This window comes from Cotesia glomerata, linkage group LG1, assembly GCF_020080835.1.
Source record: "Cotesia glomerata isolate CgM1 linkage group LG1, MPM_Cglom_v2.3, whole genome shotgun sequence".
Taxonomy (NCBI): domain Eukaryota; kingdom Metazoa; phylum Arthropoda; class Insecta; order Hymenoptera; family Braconidae; genus Cotesia; species Cotesia glomerata.
This window is the reverse complement of record NC_058158.1, coordinates 27,099,043-27,117,984: the sequence shown is the minus strand read 5'-3', so window position 1 is coordinate 27,117,984 and position 18,942 is coordinate 27,099,043. Positions and strand designations below refer to the sequence as shown.

Below are 18,942 nucleotides of genomic sequence, written 5' to 3'. Positions count from 1 at the left end.
AGTAGAGGAAATGTTGCTTCGTGAGCGGAATATAAATTAGACTCAAGATGTATCTCTATATTCACTTCATTTTATTTGTCGAACGCAAGTTTACTTGTATATTTCACATTTATATTTATATATAATTTAATTGGAATATTGCAGGCACGATTACGTCAAGCTGTGATTGGTTATGAATCATAAAGAATCGTTAATATCGCATAATTCCCACTCATACTTTCTTCAAGGTTTTATTTTATAGCCTCTTGTTTGAAAGATATCGATTATAATGAGAACTAAACTAATTCAATTTTGTCGATCTAGATAAATTGATTTGTTAACAAGATACTTAGGCTTAAGTACAATTTCTGAAACAAGTTAATATTTTACATCTTATAAAAAATAACATTTTTTTAGTGAATAAAGAAAAGTCTGATTTTGAAAACAAGTTTTTTGACCCATGTAACTAATCCGTTACAGACAGTAATTCCATCAGAAGTTAAGTTAAGTCCGCTATATTATTTTATATTATTTTATTATAAATATACAAACTAACAACTGTAAAAAAGTAATAAAAAATTATTGGTATTTGTAAGACATTCAAAGTTGAAGTAATAATTTAAAAAACTTCATTTTCTGAAAGAAACTTTGACGTCTTTTCGATAGGATTTGGAAAAAAAAATTTTTTTATGAAAAACTTCTATAAATATAAATTTTCAATGTATATTTAAAATTGATTCGAGGCTATAAAAATAGACAATAGAAATAACAAGAGTGAATGCTTGTGGTTTTACAACACCACAACGTGTACACAACAATAAATACTATAACTATACTTACAACTGTGTGATACATAAGCATATCTATGACAAAATAATAAAAGTGTAGATTACTTTGACGTGGGTGGATTTCTGCATTGAAATCCCTTCCAGCAATTGTCAAGAAGAGAACCTGTTTTATTCTTCATCTCATCATCGCTTTAGATTTTTATCGCAGTCAAGAATTTTTTACTTTGCTGTTTATAAATAGATTACGAATAAGTATACGATACATATTAACTACTGTTCTATTACAATTACAATTTTTTTTTCTTTTTCTTTTTTTAGTACTTAGAGTCCGACATACAGTTCAAGTATCATGCACTGTAAAAAAAGCGGTGTTAAAATGGACTCATTTTAACACCGCTATGTAACACCTGTGTATTAACACCGGTGTAGCGGTGCTCTTTTGCGGTGTTAAACCGGTCTAATATCGGTGTAACCGGTGTAATACCGGTGTAACAGTAGAATAAATTTACACCGTATCGGAATATGAATATTACATAATCCATAAAACACAATTAATATTCAATATTTAACAAAATGAGACAAGTAACATTTATTTAAGAATTTTCAATTTATAAAATTACGCAGAAATCGATTTAATTAATGTTATACAACAAGTTAAATAGTATTTTTAATATTAAATGTTTAGGAACAATATAATAATTATTTTTATCGTAACCATGATGTTTCTCATAATATAATGGATGTTTTAAACATGACAAATCTACAGCTGTGCAAAAATAAATTATCTATATGAAAATCATTTAAAAAACGTTCAAAATTGTCGTAAAATTGTTCTAAAAATGTTTCAAATTTGTTGTAAAAACACTCTAAAACTGTCCAAAAAATGTTCCAAAATTATCTCAAAAATATCCGAAAAATGTCTCAAATGTATTCAAAATTTATACTCAAATAGTTAAAAAAATGTTTTAAGATTATTCAAAAAAGGTTCCACATAAGATTTAACCCTTCAGTACCCTCGCTATGAGAATTTTTCTCACGCAACAACATTCAACTTATAGGATGTCGCTGCAGTGCAAGTGAGACACTAAAAAGAACGTGAGTACTGAAGGGTTAAGGACAAAATTTCAACTAAATTGCTTCAAATAAATTGCATTGATTCTAAAATTATCTTAGAAGTATTCCAAAAATCTTAAAAAAAATACTTAAAAGTTATGAAATAATTACTAAAATCCACTATTTTAGAGTTTTCGATTATCTATATGATGTCCTAAAATTGTCCTTTAATAATGGTGTTAAAGTAACACGGATCGAAAATTTACACCGAGAATTTCCCACCATTATTTCACACTACACGGCCATGTAAAGTGCTCTGGGTCCATTTTTACATCGAAATTTTTTACAATGTATTTATTTTAATCAAAAACTTTTATCTTTTTTATATTTTATTATTTTAAACTTTCTAAATTAAATATTAACTTTTTTTTTATTATTTATCTTTAATTATTAAACATAAAAAGTATAATTATAAAAATTGTGTTACTTAAAATATTATCAACATTGGAAAATTTATAACACCGATTTAACACCGAAAAAAAATATTTACACCGCGACCGGTGTTACTGCTACACCGATTTCGGTGTTGAATTTAACACCGGAATTTTTAACACCGTACATCTCATGGACTCACACCGGTTTTTTTACAGTGTGATAAAGATCTGTAAAAACCGAACAAATGAAAAAATTCAACGTTTCTTATCTTATAATGCCTTGATTTTGGTAATTACTTGCATTATACATCGGAATAGGAGTTTTTTTTTTAATTTATCAAGTAAAAACAATAGTTCACTAACTTTTGTTTTTTTTTTTTATGTACATTTTCCCGCCAACAATTAAAACTTGCCTGTCACAATCGAACCCGACAATACCGGCAGATGACGCATGCGCTAGTAAATAAAAATTTTTATTTTATTTATTTTACTCTTACAGGTACCTATATACATCAACTTATACTTTATCCTTTTTTGGTTGTATCTCTTTCCTCTCTCTTTATTTCTCAGCAAAGTCTCTGGTACAACTGGTGCTAATCTATCTCCATCCTCTTGGCTCTCATTCTCTGTCTCTACTCGGGCTCTCGGGCTCTGACATTGTACGGATGTGTACGGACGGTAAAATACATTAGCAGCTGGTGGTGTGGCTGCATTTGTCAGTCAGTCCATACCAGTCTCCAGTTCAGAGTAGTTTGTCTATTTACTTCTAATCTTGATGCATATTAGTTGTTCGTTTTATCACGAGCACATTCTAGAAAAGAGGACGACGATGACGGTTGAGTGTGGTCAGATTAATTTTTCAACCACCGTACTAAAAATGACAGTGTGTATGCTGCGTAGTGATGTTAAACCGCATAGCTACGTAGCGTAACTAAAAAAACAAACCGAGAGAAGAATAATTAATAAATCACCATACACATTCGCCTCGGGCTACGTTTCTAAGTGCAACAAGACGTCCATGCCATCATATTGTCAACCATGGCTTCGGTGAAGGTGGCTGTAAGGGTCCGTCCCTTTAATAAAAGGTATTCATTTATTTTTTTTATTTTTTAAATCGTTAAATTTAAAATTTTTTGTCGGTAAATGCTAACATATTGGAGCGTTTAAAATCACCAACTTATTAAATGTCCAGTATACTTATATTGTTTTGTTTAAATTCATAGCTTACTCCGAATATCTTTTTTCATTCCTGGAATCCTACCAGCCATCGCTTCAACTGATACACTTTGTTTTCTGTTTTTGTTATTATTTATTTTTGTCCTCCTAACCCCTTTTATAAAATTCATGAGATTTCTCCGTCGTCCTTCTGTGATAATTAACTTTATTTTTTTTTTTATTTATTAAATAAATAGTTTTTTAAATTTCTGACATTCATTAACAAATCAAGATATTTATTTAATTTATCTGACGGTGAAAATATTTTTATTTAACAAAAAGAATTTTTTTTGCTGATAAAATACATAAATTATTATTTTGACTGATGAATGAAGTGATTAAATAATATCCGTTCTATTTTTACAATTACGAAGAACAGATTGACGTCGTTATTTTTAAATTGGTACTACACTAAAATTTTATTTAAAATTTAGTAGTAAAACGTAGAGTAAACTGAAAATAAAATTATATATTTGTGAAAAAGAGACGGAGATAGAATGCGTGGCCAAAGTATAAATTAAATGTTATAATATTGCCAGTTGATTTATACATAACATGATGTTTTTATTCTAGGGAAGTGGCCATGAATGCGAAACTGATCGTTCAGATGGATGGCAAAAGGACACGGATATATAATAGCAAGGTAATGTTATTCTAATATTAGTGAACAGAATAGCAGTTTAAAACATAAATTATTATATCTGAATTATATAGGTAATATATATGCTCATGTTATATACTTATATATGTACATCTGTACTACATATAAGTTATACTTGTCATCCAATAATGTATCAATAGATTCAGCAGGTGGCTGTTTGACAGCTGCGGTATTATTATATCTATCCTAAATCAAAGCTTTCATTTTAAAATTTTTACTGTTTTAGATTGACTAAATAACAAAATTTATCAAAAATAATTGTAATTAATTTTTTAAATTATTAAATAAATTAGCTTACTATTTTATCTTTCTCAATAAATCATTGACTTTTTGTTCAATGTATTTATTTCTAAATATTATACTGAGCATTATTGACCTCAAGACGTATTAATAACGGTAACATAATACCTATAGCTTAGAATATCAAAACACTGAAAAATATAAAGTCAATTAATATATAATTTATTATTATGAGTAACAGAGGTTTATATTCTAATTGGTGAATCAATCAATTATAGTAGATTATATGTAGTACCATTTTTAGAAAAATAAATTGTTTTACATTAAATCAGCTGTTGTTGCGGAGAAAGTTGCAAGAGTGTTGAAGAGAAACTAGTCTTATTCGATTACCACATTACTTATTACCATTAGTTATTGGAAAAAAATAACCGCCAACTATTGTTAACTTTGATGTTTCTGTTGAACATTAGGTCATCAGATAAATATATTCAAAATAATAATAATAATAATAATATTGATATTATTATATCTTAATTATTACTATTATTAATGATTAGTTGTATTAAGTTACAAGTTTATTTAATATTACTGTTTTTATAGAGTCCAGGGAGCTGTCGAGATAATGATAAAGAAAAATATAAGGATTTTACATTTGATCACTCATATTGGTCTTATGAGCCTACCGATGAAAATTATGCGTCTCAAGAAGAGGTATGATTTATAATACTTATTAAAATAATGACAGTTATATAGATATCCACTTTGTTATCTGTTATCAATAGGTAATGTAATGACTGATTAAAATATATTAACAATAAAATAATTGAACGACACGTACATTATTACGGTTTTTGAACATTAAAAAGAGTAATATAGATGCGCAATAAGGCATGCTTCCGCACGTATAGTCCAAGTTCAGCATTGTAATCATGACACGTCACAATACAATCGCACCGTTTAAGGATTCGATCAGCAATTATTCTTTCCGTTTCAGGTGTTCTACGATCTCGGTACAGACGTCATAGAAAGTGCCTTCGCAGGTTACAACGCCTGTGTCTTCGCCTACGGTCAAACGGGTTCCGGCAAAACGTTTACGATGATGGGCTCGCCGGTAATTGATTTTTTATTTATTTTATTGTAATAACTTTATTACACATATTATTGTTTTTCACACCCAAGAATACACAATGAAATTATTATAAATTATAATATTACATCATTTAATAGGAGTCACAAGGCCTAATACCGAGAATATGTAAGACATTATTTGCGAGAATGGCAGCTGGAAAAGATACTGGAGCTTCGTATAGAACAGAAGTATCTTTTTTAGAAATTCATAATGAAAGAGTCAGAGATTTATTAAGGCCTGATCAAACTCCATCTCACTCTCTAAAAGTTCGAGAACATCCAAAGAGAGGTCCTTATGTACAAAATCTCTCAAACCATCTTGTCTATGATTACTCTGATATTCAGGTGATTAAAAACTCATTACAGCGATAAATTTTTTGTTTTTAATCAAATTATTTTTATTGCTGAATTATTTAAAAACAAGGTCTTTAAAATAATAAGCTATGATCTTTGGTTGATTACATGGATTATGTTGATTCCTAGGAATGTATGGTGAGAGGAAACACGCACAGAACAACCGCTAGCACAAATATGAATGATGTAAGCAGTAGAAGTCACGCGATATTTACAATAACTTTTGTTCAAGCTGGATTTTCAGAAGGTAATATGCCTTCTGAAACTGTATCAAAAGTTCATCTTGTAGATTTAGCTGGAAGGTAAAAGTTTATGATACAAATCTCTATATATTTAGGTATATTTAATAGAATCTTTTGAAACTTAATGTATGAATGCATTGTTTTCAGTGAACGAGCTAATGCTACGGGAGCAACAGGCCAGAGGTTAAAAGAAGGTGCGCACATAAATAAATCTCTTGTTACTCTTGGTTCCGTGATATCAGCATTAGCCGATATTAGTTCTTTTACGGACACAAATAGTTCGAGAAGAAATGTTTTCATTCCTTATCGTGATAGTGTACTCACGTGGTTACTCAAAGACTCACTTGGTGGTAATTCTAAGACGATAATGATTGCCGCTATAAGTCCTGCTGATTGTAATTATGGTGAAACATTAAGCACACTAAGATATGCTAATAGAGCTAAAAATATTATTAATAAACCTACTATTAATGAAGATCCAAACGTTAAACTCATTAAAGAACTTAGAGATGAAATTATGAAACTAAAATCAATGATTGGAAAAGATGTGGTAAACATTTATAATTATTTTTAATTTTATAAAAGATCTGTTAATAAAATTGATATTAATTTTTTTTTTGTTTATTAAATAGAACATAGAAAGACCGCCACAACAAAAGGTACTTTTAGCTCAAATTCATGAAAAACAAGAACAAGAGAAAGTCCTTACAGAAGAATGGACTGAAAAGTGGCGAGAAACACAGATGATACTTCAAGAACAACGGGCATTAGGACTAAGAAAAAGTGGAGTTGGCGTAGTTTTAGATTCAGAGATGCCACATTTAGTTGGTATCGATGATGATTTATTGAGTACAGGAGTTACTTTGTATCATTTGAAAGAAGGAAAAACATTAGTGGGAACTGAAGAAGCTAGTACACTACAGGACATTGTTCTGACTGGTGCAGACGTTGAACCTGAACATTGTATCGTGGAACTCGATACAGGTGTAGCAACTCTTCATCCTCTTTCACCTCACTGCTGGATTAATATGGCTCAAGTTGATAAACCAACACGATTATCTCAGGGTTGTATTATATTACTCGGTCGAAATAATATGTTTCGATATAATGATCCAGCGGAGGCTGCTAAACTTAGAAAAGAAGGTGGAACAGGAAATGGGAATCTTCAATCGACGGTTGTTAATTTATCACGTTTATCTTTGCTCAGTTGGAGTGTATCTGATCTTAATGTATCTTCGTCCAGTGATAATTTATTAAATTCAAATGAAGATTTACGTGCATTTGAAGAATTAGAGCAACAAAAAGCTGCTCTAATTAAAGAAAAGGAAGACTTTAAGGTAATTTATTACTTTTATTTTTTTTTATAGTCTTATAATCATAGATTTACGTAAGAATAGTAGAGTATTACTTACTGCAATATAATTATATTTTTGTTTTGCAAATAGAAAGAACAAGAAGAACGTGAAGAAAGGTGGGCAGCAAGACGTGAAGCGCTTGAGGGCGCACAGAAGGAACTTGAGAGAGAATGGGGCGCACAATGGAGAGAATGGGCTGATGCAATAGCTGCTTTGGAATCACGACAACGTGATTTACGTACTAGACGACGTGCCTTGGAGCAAGAACGCCGCGACGAGATGACACAAGTAAGTGACTTGGATTCGCCGTCTCCGGATTTACTTGTAATACCAAATAAATATCAATTATACTTGGTCCTCGTTGTACTCGGTGTTCTCATATGTTTATCCGGCAATATCATCATATACTCGCATGTATGTCCTCTGGACATGTGACGACAAAGTCACGTTAAAGTCTTTTAAAATTTAATCGACCGCGGTGTATTCAAAAAATGACCTACAAATGACGTGACATATAAATTGTAAATTATGTTTTTTATTCTCTCAGCTGGACTAGGGAAGGATTTAAAAGCATTATAGAAAAATTAACCATAAAATGGTAGCAGTCAATTCAAAGTAATATTAAGAAAGCATTTATTTTTTGACGACTCATTGGAATCTTTCTAAATTCGATTTAAAAAAAAAATTATTTTTTTGTGCCTGACAAAAATATACTCATTAATTGTACATAGCATTACATACTAGTATAAATGGCAAAGATATTGCCGGGACAAATGAGACGTGATATGTTCTATTTATTGTAGATAAATTTATACAGAGAACAATGGAACATATAATTTGTAAATAGTTATTGAAGTCATATATTGATATTGAAATTGAGAGAAAATATAAAAATCTTAATGGGTTTGTTATGCGAGGAGAGAAATGATAAGCAAAAAAAAAACATTGTTGTTATAAATATATATTACTCTAATTGTTGGTTAATAAATTTTTCTTACAAATATTGGCCTTGAAGTATTATACAAATGCACTCACTTCTTTCGTATGTTATATGTGTTATGTATCAACGCGTTCCCTTTAAATGTAAATTTTTTTTCTCTAATTAATTTACTTCATAATTATTATTAATATTAAATATTTAACGTTTCACATTAACAAACCCACTCTTTGTCTGATTTTTCGGGGTAAAAGTAGTCGTATTATTATTTTTTTGAATCTCTGCATCTCAAAGTTGGAAAAAAAAGTACACAATTCGCAATGTAACAGCAGGTAAGATATTCTGATACGATTTGATCCTTGTAGACCGCATGTATTTATTCTTTTCACGATTATAATTATTTTCATTCTAATGTTATTTATTATTATTATTTAAGTTATTTTATTTATAAATTATTTTTATGACAGAAAAGCTTTGATAAACTATTATTTATTTTTGTTTATTGAGTTAAAACTGTCGTACAAGCGTTGTTATTTATTATTTTATCCGTTAAATTTTGTTAACGCTACGGTATGTATGTGTGGCTAGGTAGAAAATTTGTGTAGGGAAGTCTCCTCTCTACGTACCAATCTACAGACAAAACTACGACAATTCGAAGAGTTCATAAACAACCAAAATCATTTGCAGAAACGCCAACATTCATGGAAAAAGGTAAGACTCAGACTGATATATTTTTTCATCGCTCATCACTAATGTCTGATCGAAAAAACTTCTCGGCTTCAGTCTTAAAGAAGATACCCACTTATTTATATATTTTTTTTTTTAATTTATATGAATCTCATAAAAATTTGTAATCGATATTTCATTTTACAGACAGATGATGCAGTAAGTAACGATAGTGTGCCAGAATCATGGTCCAGTTTTAACGATCAGAATTCATTGGATGCTATGAAAGAACTTGTGAATCATCATGTACATATCATTATTTTTATCAAATATATTTTTTAATATTTTTTCATTCTGAAAAAATGCTAAACTAAATTTTTATTTTTCAGAAAAAAGAATTAGCTGCTTTAGAATTTGAACTGCAGACTAAAGTTAAATCTTTAAGTGAACGTCAAACGAAAGTTGATAAAATGGAAGAAGAACTATCGGAAATGACAGAGAAACAGAGACAAATGCTGTATTTAGAGGTAAAAAAAATAAATGAATAATTTATTTATTACATTGTTTTTGCAAATTTTTTATATTTATCATTAATTTATTATTACAGTATGAAGGTCAAGAGATTACAGAAAAAAAGGTCCAACTCGCTAAAAGAACTCAAGACCAGCTTCAAGAAATTTTAAAACGCAAGCAAAGCTTGACATTGAACTTAAAACGAGCATTACCGGCTTCTCCAGGACGATCAAGTAGTAGCAGTGATGTTCTTTCAAGCCATGATTTAAAATCATTTCAAGATGCTTGTAATCGTAAATTAAGAATAGCTTCAGCTCTGTGCTTATTACCGTCTGATTTACCTAGTTCAACAGACACGACTGAAACATTCCATACAGCAGCAGCTAATTCTCCAGAACTACGTTCTTTCTTCCCTGAGATTGATACTATAGAGGTTAAAGATATTGAATCAAATAAAATTGTGGATGAAAATAAAACCAATGAAAACGAAGATAGTAATGAATATAAAAACCAAACAGCTGAAAAAGTTCAATCCACTGGTTTGTTACCTACGATAAGTTCAAATCCTTCGGATAATAATATTCAAATCTCCCCAAATACTAAATTAAAAGAAGAAAAAGAAGGTGAAGAAGTAATAATAGAAAAAATAAATGATAAGGTTTTAGAAAAAAAAATAAATTCAAATATAGATGAAAAAAAAGATATATTTATCAAAGATGATGAAATTGAATCTCAAGAAGTTGCTAGTATAGATATGCGAATACAAGAAAATAAAGAGATGAAAAGACTGAACGAAAAGATCAACCAACAGAGAATGGTCGTAATGAAGTGCCTGGAAACTAGTAGTCCTGCTAAAGATGAACTTAATCAACAGATTTTAGTCCTTCAAGATTTTCAAAGACAGCAGATCGAATTAGAAGTATGGTTGTTGAAACAGGAAAAGCGATTTCAAATGCAAAAAGGAACATCTCAAACAGAACTACCAGTTAATTATGGTGAAATTGAGTCAGAGGACGATAGTAATTGGAATTTACCATCTGGAAGTAATCAACAAAAGTCCGATAGAGATACCATGAGTGATCGTATCGATGAACAAACAACAAATCAATCAATTACTCCAAGGATACCGACGACTCGGGGATATTCTTCTGTTTATCTTACAGTAAGTATAAAATTTAGTATTAACTAGTTTGTTCAATTTAAAGCTTTAATCAAAATAAATTATAACAAGATAAAAAAATTATTTTTGTTCCAGAGTTTAAATCGTGGAGATCGTTTAGGAAGTCCTTATGCACTTTCTATTACCAGATCGTTGCCTTCCTTAATACCTAGCGATAGTACAGCAGACAATATCATAAATATGATAGTTACTGTGCCATCATATGTTATCCGAGGTGCTGGTTCGTCCAGTCATTATGAGTATGAAGTACGAGTGGTCGTGCAGGATGACAGTTGGACACTTTTACGTCGTTATCGGCGGTTTCGCGAGCTTTGTATCTACATGCGTCAGAAATATAATGGCAAGGTATGTGATATCACATTCACGTATTAGATAATTTTTTTTTTTAATAATTAATTAATTATTATAATATTCGATTCATTTCATTTTAGGTGTCTGCAATTCATTTTCCACCGAGACAAGTATTTGCAAAATATGAAGTGGTCGCGCGTCAACGAAGGAAACGGCTTGAAGAGTACTTACGACGACTCATACAAGTTTGCTCCGAATTACCAACCTGCGAATCTCTCTACAAATTTCATGGCAATCTTTCTAATATAGACAAGCAATCATTAATTGAATTTAGTCCGTTTTTTCGTCGTGGGCCATTTGAAGGTATTAAATTTGACGGTAGCTAAGAAAAAATAATTGAGCCTCGTTATTGGCTCATGTTATTTATTTTCGTATTTGTTTTTATGTCTGATGAATTAAATAAGTAGTAGTTATCAATTTTTAAATCATGATATTTATTGTTATCTTATTTGAGTACTAGTAAACTCATAAGAAATCATTTTTAAATATTCACGAAGCTATCGCGAATTGTTAAATCTATTTTAATTTATGATAAAAGTGCACAATTTTTTAAGTTTTAATGGTAGCCTCATTATATCAGTTTGGCATGTGTATAATCGTTTAATCGAATTATCAGTATTCAAACTATTAATTAAGGATTAAATTACATAATAGTCGTTAATTTTTTCTTCACGATGAACCAATCAATAAAATAAATTAAATTGTAATCATTGACCTGATTTTTATACAGTATATATATTAATATATATTTTAAAAAAATATATTAATAGCGATAGGTACCAAAAATAGACATATTTATTTTTTGGATCAATTGACAGCTTTTCATGCAATTTTAGATGAGTCGTTATTTTGACGGAAAATTTAATTTTTCTAATCGTTAGTCTTGACATAAAATAAATTTGTACAATAAAAATTAAAATTCAATACCTACAGAATAGAATTATACTGCTGTTAATCTTGCTCTTGCTAATTATTACCAAGCAACAGATGAAAATTACATAAAAAAATTATAAAAAAGCATGGAAAAACCCGCCACTCTAAAAAATTTTGATTGGTCAATAACAAATGCTTAAAATTAAAATATTATTGAATATTTAATTAATTAATTAATAGCTATGTATTTATATAGGCGTAAAAAATGCAATAATATTTACCTTTAAAAAAGAATTATATTTGAAAATGTTATAAATTTTTCATAAACCTCTAGAATACTAATCGAAATGATCTCGCCTAAACCATTATGAGCATTAGTAAGTAAAAACAAAAATGTTTACTAAAATTAAATTTCAATAGTAATTATGTGGTCTAATTATACCAAGTGCATTATCATAATCATTCCCATGGCTGTGCAATTCTTTGATATCTGTCAGTCCCAGCGTTTTATAACGGCGCTAATATGTAAACTTTTATGTATTATAATATGTATTGTTATGTATAAATAGCAAAAAAATACAATATTTACTGTATACTTCATAAAACATCATATCGGGAATAATCTCTTCCAATTGCTTTTTTTTTACAATGTGATCATAAACATTGGACATTATGTATATAAACGAAGGAAATAACATTAATAAATTCTTATTTTAATGTTATAAAAAAAATTATTAACCCTGTTTGACAGTTAATCAGAGCAAATTCAGTAATTATTTGTTAATTATAATTATATTTAATCAAAAAATTTTAAATATGTTTTCATATGCATAAATGTAAATAATTAATTAATTACAAGTCTTGGAATTAATAAGTCTTTTTTATATATACTTATTGTATATATAAAAATTAAAGCTAAATAAATACTTGTTCACTTGCTAAACTATCGGCAAAAGGAGCAACAATTACGCGAGTAGCAAAGTAAAATATCAAACCAAAAGTTATTGATATAGGTAATGCTGGCAAAGCTTTTTGAAAAATTGCAAGTAACAAAAGTGTTAAACAAAGTCCAATAAGAATAGCTACAAAACAAGCTAATGTCGTATTCCAATCACCATAACTTGATGCTTTACCAACTAAAACACTGTAAAAAATAAAATCACCGAGTCCTAATTTAACACCACGTTCTTCGTCAGGAATATTTCGTTGATATTGCTGCTGAGGTTGTACTTCTACTCGTCCAGTTAACTCTCCAGTGCGATTAATTTCTTCAGCTCTCCGCGCGCTGCGTTCATCTTTTTAAATAGTACAGATAATAAAAATGATTAATACTTAGATTGTTCTTATAGAAATAAGATGGAAGTATAAAAATAAATTAAATTTTTACCATGATGATCTACCCAGTCTCTAGTAAATCCGGCCTCATCTCCACTTACTGATGCAGTATTATTTCTTGTTTGAGCTCTCGCTGGCGACCTTACACTATCTCCCGCAGTAGATTCATCATTGGCCATCGTTGCTGCTCCAATGTATCCAGCATAACTTATAGTAAAACTGTACATTATTGTTGAAGAGTAAATGAGAGCTGGGAAAATGGGTTCATTACGTTCTTGAGCCATTTCTACTAACACCCTCAGTGGACCATTAGGTGTTAAAACGGCAATTAAGTCTAAAAAGAAAAACAGAATTTTTATTTTTTCCATTTTAAATATACAATTGAAAATAAGAAAAGAAAAAAACTTACCCCAGATACTAATAACAGCCAAAACAAACCACGCCGTCCACTCGGGTAAGTATTTTATAAATACTAAAGCCATAAGAGCAGCAATAAATATTAAATAAGCTTGTTGAAGGGCTAGTGGACCCTGCCAATGAATACATATCATTCCAACGACTCCAAAATTCCACAAAACTATTGCCAGTGTTATCAAATCCATCGGAATATTGTAAGCTTTTAATACTTCCTCGCAATATAGCGCCGTAAAAATAAAAAGTAACATCAATGAACTCATTATCAACCAGGCATGGATAAATTTATAAAATTTGTATTTGTAGAGAACGATTAGCAGTACAGTCATGCAAATTATTACGAACATTAAAATCATTGCATTGGCAGCTGCTTGCCAAACTTTAGTACTAGTATCTGCTCCATCATCGTGAAATGGTGTATAAATTAAGTATTCTCCTTTCATTGTATAAAATGTAATGGAACTGATAGTCGCTACAACTACCAGCATACACAACGACACAGGAACAAATAATTTAATGACATGAGTCGCTCCATATTTTAAACCTTCTTCAAACTCTTCTTGCTGGTAGCTATCTGGATCATCACCTGGACCGAGAGGTGGAACATTTCTAGAACTACTGAAGAATCCAGATGAACCTGGATTTTCTACGCGCACTTCTGGTAAATTTCCATCCTAATAAACAAAGTTTTTTTATAATCTTCAGAAATATTTTTAATTTTTATTCTAAAACTAATTTAAAAATCATACTTCATAGTTGGTGGGTGGTTTTGCACGACGTTTTCTCTTTTCACTGACCAGTCCAGAGCTGTCAGATCGTGTCTCAGCTACGTGGGCGTCCATCAGGCTTGTATATTCGTCTGGAGAATCGTAATTACTCTCATCCATTAATTTTCATAAATCCTTTACAAATAATATTTACCCAATAAAATACTCCTCCCTATAGAGGAGTTTAAATATATTTACAACTTACAATCACATTAAATTACTTTTATTGCTACAAAATATGCATTTGTTTTTTTATTTTATTATAAATTCAAAATAAAATTATATTAATTTACCTGAATGATACTTGATGATGCAGCAACAATTAAACTCCAATATTGAACATTATTATATAAGATTAATAAATTAATTTTACTTTTTTTAAATAATAAAGAAACTGTCAATTGTGGATGACAGTTCTATTTAGGTTACGAGTTATAAGAAAAATCTCAGGATATTTTTAGCAATTTTGCATTTTTTGACAAGTTCACTAGATGTCATAGTGGTTGAAGGCTCTGAAAAGTTTTCCTTAGTTGGCCACTGGTATAGTGTGGCGTTGGGGTAGTTATTCTGTTGTTCTGTGGGTCAAAGTGCAACGACAGTAGATATGTCAGAGACGAATGAAAGTTTTGTCAAATTACAAAAATTTCTGATTTTTCAACTGTTGTCTGCAATATTTCTTAATTCAAACTCTTACTGTCAGAATATAAAGTCAAGTAGCAGAGTAAGTTGCTATTAACTGTATCAACATGATTTCAATAAATTAGAAATTAAAAAGTTAATGTCATTTTAATAATTTTAACTCTTGTAAAATTTCATTTTTTATATATATGTTTATATTAATAATCATAATAATTTTCATGAGTTTTACATGCCTGTCAAGATATGATAACAAGTAAAGGGGTAAGTAAGACAACAAAGTTTTGTCTCATAAGTTTTAGAAATTTAATAAAATTTATTACACTTACAAGAAATGTCAAAAAAAAAAAAAATTTTTTTTTCTTCTTTCAAGAGGATTGATCGAATGCTTTAACAATTGGATTCAAAATAGTTATGAAATTATGACTATGTTTTATTAATTTGTCTAAAACCGCGAATTATGTACCCAGTATAGAATGTTGATTTTAGAGAGAAATTTCAACTGGGAACGGTATGTATGTACGTATGTATATGATAGTTAAATCACATAGTATGTGCCGTGGAATTTTTGTGGACGTAGAGTACAATTAGGATATCCCCGAGTAGGCTGTACTAGGTAGAGTCGCCATGGCTGAAGCTGGGAATCCCCACTCTAGATAAAACACGTTGGATAGGCTGGTAGGAACCCTATGTCGAAATGAAAGCACCAACGAACTGATAGAGAATCCCACATGCTCAAAAAAGGAACTGGAATGACAGGAGCCAATCAAGAGGGCGTATTACCGGGATTGGTAGAATTGGACCAATGGTGGGGTGTCTGGTGTGCTCTTAGAGAGTCCCCTCTCCCCAAGTAAAGTCCTCTCATACGCAAAAGGGGACATCTCATCACGACTCTTGGTACCAGGCACTTCTCCGTAGTGGGCACTCCACTCATCGTGTCGTCTACGGGTTCGTGAGGCTGTGAGCCGCCCGGGCGAACGAGCGAGCAAGCGAACGTTGGTCGAGTGGGTCTAAGCGGCCGTGAGGACCTCTCCAGGAACCCAACAGTCCTCTCCATTCATTCATCCATCCATCCAGCCAGCCATCCATCTATCCATAGAGCCGCTCCTCTCTACGGAGAGAGAGTGTATCCTCGGTGAAGGTGGAGGCGAAGAGTAGAGTGGCACATCGTCTATCGGCAGAGTCCAAGGACTTGAAGACCCTCTGGGTGATTTCAGTCGGCCGCCGGCCGGCTCTGCCGGCCACTCCTCGTCCACGTGCTTTTATTTTATATTCCTTGGTCAATTTCTAAAACTAAACAGTGTTTAATGTCATACCAAGTGTTACTGTGAACTGGCTAAATTTGTGCGGACATGAGACACGTGTTACTTGTTACTCGAGGGACCAGGACGTCTGATGATCATAATAAGCCGGTATGGCTTTAGCTACTTAATATCATTATCATATAGTGACTTGATTTTATTTATATATTTTTAATAATACTTTGGTGACAAATAGTGAAATGTAATTTTTTTTTTTAATTATGCAATAGTGCTGTTATATAAGTGCATTGTGATTAACTCTAAGGATATATATCTTCATTTTTATTATTAATCATCTAAGTACTGACTTAAAAACAGTAAGAAGTGTCATTGTTTTTTTTATTCAACTTTTATTTTCTTTTTTTTACTTAAAACCGTATGGTATATTACTCTTGATACGTGTTTAATTAACTAAAACTTAACACCAGTTGGAAATTAATAATTAAAATTATAAACAATAAAAAAAAAAATAAATTACCCTGAAGTATTTAAACGGCGTTAATTTCGCCGAGATGAGCGGCGGCAGTGGCGGAGGTGGAAATGCTGGGAATCAAGGTAGCAATAATGCTACAAGTTATCACCAACATCAACAACAGCAAAGCCAATTGGAGCAAACCGGACTCCTGCCGGATCTCAATGGAGTCGATTTGGCGATGAGCTTGTCCCCAAAGCAACATACGTCTCACGTACAAGGAGGTGGTGCCCATTCAACGCCGTTCAGTGTAACAGATATTTTGTCCCCTATAGAAGAGTCTTATCGTAAATTAGAGCTTGCAGCAGCAGCAGCTGCCGTCGGAGTTGGTGTCGGGGTTGTATCACACCCTCAAGGTTCACCTTATACAAACGCTTGTGGCGCTAGAGTTGGTGGTAATACAGGAAGTTCCAGCGCTAGTAGTGGAAGCCCACCGCTTCACGGTGGTTCAACACCAGGAGGTAGTACACCAGGACCTGTTAGTGGTGCAAACGGTAGTGGTGGAGCCGGTTCGGCTATCGGAAATGGTGGAATGAGTGCCATGGGTAATCCTTATGCTACAATGCAATTAACTTCTCAGTATCAATATTGTGCGGCTGAATTATCGCCCTATCATCATGCTGGGCCAGGCGTTGGTGCCGGGGGTTCTGCTTCTGATCCTATGAGATCACATGCTGTTTCCTCTCATCATCATCCCTGGTATGCACCCGCACCACCTACCACTAATGATCCACGATTTGCCAGTGAGTATAGTTGAATTTTTATGTTTCAGTTCATAAAGTTATATTTATTATGATATCCAATACTTCCCATTAAATACAAGTTCTAATTATGTGTAAATTTTTTATCAGTTTTTATATAGCAGGAGACAAAAAAAATATACCCTAGGATATATTTGTTCGCTTTTTTTGAATATTGAACCAAGACAACTGATTTTCTTAGCTCAAGATTTTTTTTCTCTTCACTCGAGCTAACTTTTTTTTCCAGTGTAATAATATCATCCAGTTCATGTTAAAATTTTAGAGATTAAATCGTTGAATAATTATTTTTATATAAATATTATAATCCACCAAATCGTATCTAACCAATGATAATATTGAGTCACTTTTATTGTCTGCTGAAAAATTCTCTAAATGTGAGATACATCTTAGATCTAATATTTAATTCATCAATTAACAGATACACAGAAGAAAAGTTTATTCAAACGAAAAAATCTTTCAGGAAATCCTAAATTTTGTTCAAGCTAGAAAACTTTTTCTTTTGAAACAAAAAAATTTTACTTCTTAAATAAAAAAAATCTGTTTTACTAATTTTAGTGAAGTATTTTTTTAAAAAATAAAAATTGTTTTTTGATCTAAAAAAACATAATTTGACTTCAATAATTCACTACTTGGAGTATCGACATTCTAATTAGCAAATTGTTTAACTCCATATTTCTGAGGAGTTTTTTTTTGGAAATTTTCAAATAATAACAGTCTGAAAAAATATTATTTGAGTAACCTCGACTAAAATTTTATACATATACTAAATATTAAATTAATTTTTAAATATAAAAAAAATTTTTAGTTTATTACATTTTTAGTTCGCGTAAATAAAGAATTTTCTGAAATGGAGTTAAATTTACTAATTATTAGAACGTCAATATATAAGTGGATATTTTTCTGACCATTATAATGCTGGAGGATCTTTTTTCAAAGTAGGTACACAAGTGTCTTATTCAACATACGATGAGTTTCTGTAACAGTCCTTTGTCATGTCTATGTCATGAATATTGTCATTCTGAAGCAGTTTAACACTCAAAGTAGTTTATTTTTCGATTTGGATCAGTTCTTAAATGATTGAGACGGAAGTTCGTGCTTTAGAACTGGTTCTAATAGAGAGTGCAGTATAGTGAAGACTATTATATTATATATAGCAACTAAGTGAAGTGCAAGAGTCAATTTCAGCTATCAGGTTTTTCTTTCAGTGTCCACATTGGAAAAGACATCTATGGTCTGTGTAAATACGCATATTTATTTTCGGACAATCTTCCTTGTCTTTTGTTTCAG

The 18,942-nt window shown here is 31.0% G+C and overlaps 3 protein-coding genes across 7 annotated transcripts in view; 2 read left to right on the top strand and 1 right to left on the bottom strand.

The window, feature by feature from the left end:
• Nucleotides 1-2,758: 2,758 nt before the first annotated feature.
• LOC123275431 (kinesin-like protein Klp98A) lies at nt 2,759-11,838 on the top strand. 2 transcript variants are annotated; one of them, XM_044743555.1, is made up of 15 exons: nt 2,759-3,339; nt 4,043-4,112; nt 4,971-5,081; nt 5,365-5,481; nt 5,598-5,843; nt 5,982-6,154; nt 6,242-6,644; nt 6,727-7,431; nt 7,540-7,737; nt 8,975-9,097; nt 9,260-9,358; nt 9,442-9,579; nt 9,660-10,727; nt 10,821-11,090; nt 11,177-11,838. In XM_044743555.1, the coding sequence occupies exons 1-15, from the start codon at nt 3,293-3,295 to the stop codon at nt 11,420-11,422; spliced, it is 4,014 nt and encodes a 1,337-aa protein (XP_044599490.1). In that variant the 5' UTR covers nt 2,759-3,292; the 3' UTR covers nt 11,423-11,838. The 2 variants fall into 2 exon arrangements, with proteins under 2 accessions (XP_044599490.1, XP_044599491.1); XM_044743556.1 differs by lacking the exon at nt 8,975-9,097.
• A 407-nt stretch (nt 11,839-12,245) lies between these two features.
• LOC123275430 (presenilin-1) lies at nt 12,246-14,941 on the bottom strand. Of its 3 annotated transcripts, none has more exons than XM_044743554.1 (5): nt 14,779-14,941; nt 14,468-14,577; nt 13,714-14,392; nt 13,357-13,638; nt 12,246-13,264 (listed from the first exon to the last, which is right to left on the bottom strand). In XM_044743554.1, exons 2-5 carry the CDS (start codon nt 14,558-14,560, stop codon nt 12,885-12,887), a joined length of 1,434 nt encoding a protein of 477 aa, XP_044599489.1. In that variant the 5' UTR covers nt 14,561-14,577; nt 14,779-14,941; the 3' UTR covers nt 12,246-12,884. The 3 variants fall into 3 exon arrangements, with proteins under 3 accessions (XP_044599489.1, XP_044599487.1, XP_044599488.1); XM_044743552.1 differs by having other exon boundaries at nt 14,468-14,657; nt 14,779-14,939; XM_044743553.1 differs by having other exon boundaries at nt 14,468-14,620; nt 14,779-14,932.
• A 1,059-nt stretch (nt 14,942-16,000) lies between these two features.
• LOC123263919 (homeobox protein Nkx-2.4-like) overlaps nt 16,001-18,942 on the top strand; it is a 30,119-nt gene continuing 27,177 nt past the window's right edge. The window contains exon 1 of one of the 2 annotated variants that reach the window (XM_044726966.1): nt 16,001-17,637. In XM_044726966.1, the coding sequence (XP_044582901.1) occupies nt 16,935-17,637 (703 nt within the window). In that variant the 5' untranslated portion in view covers nt 16,001-16,934. The remainder of the gene's footprint in view (nt 17,638-18,942) is intronic. The other variant, XM_044726973.1, reaches the window with a different exon arrangement.

Bases quoted from the DNA above. Each gene is read 5' to 3' on its own strand.
- LOC123275431 (XM_044743555.1), top strand. From the start codon at position 3,293: ATGGCTTCGGTGAAGGTGGCTGTAAGGGTCCGTCCCTTTAATAAAAG. The intron at 6,155-6,241 runs GTAAAAGTTTAT...CATTGTTTTCAG, and splicing joins CTTGTAGATTTAGCTGGAAG to TGAACGAGCTAATGCTACGG. The intron at 9,580-9,659 runs GTAAAAAAAATA...TTATTATTACAG, and splicing joins GACAAATGCTGTATTTAGAG to TATGAAGGTCAAGAGATTAC.
- LOC123275430 (XM_044743552.1), bottom strand. From the start codon at position 14,605: ATGGATGAGAGTAATTACGATTCTCCAGACGAATATACAAGCCTGATG. The intron at 13,639-13,713 runs GTAAGTTTTTTT...TTTTCTTTTTAG, and splicing joins GGCTGTTATTAGTATCTGGG to ACTTAATTGCCGTTTTAACA. The intron at 13,265-13,356 runs GTAAAAATTTAA...CTATTTAAAAAG, and splicing joins AGACTGGGTAGATCATCATG to ATGAACGCAGCGCGCGGAGA.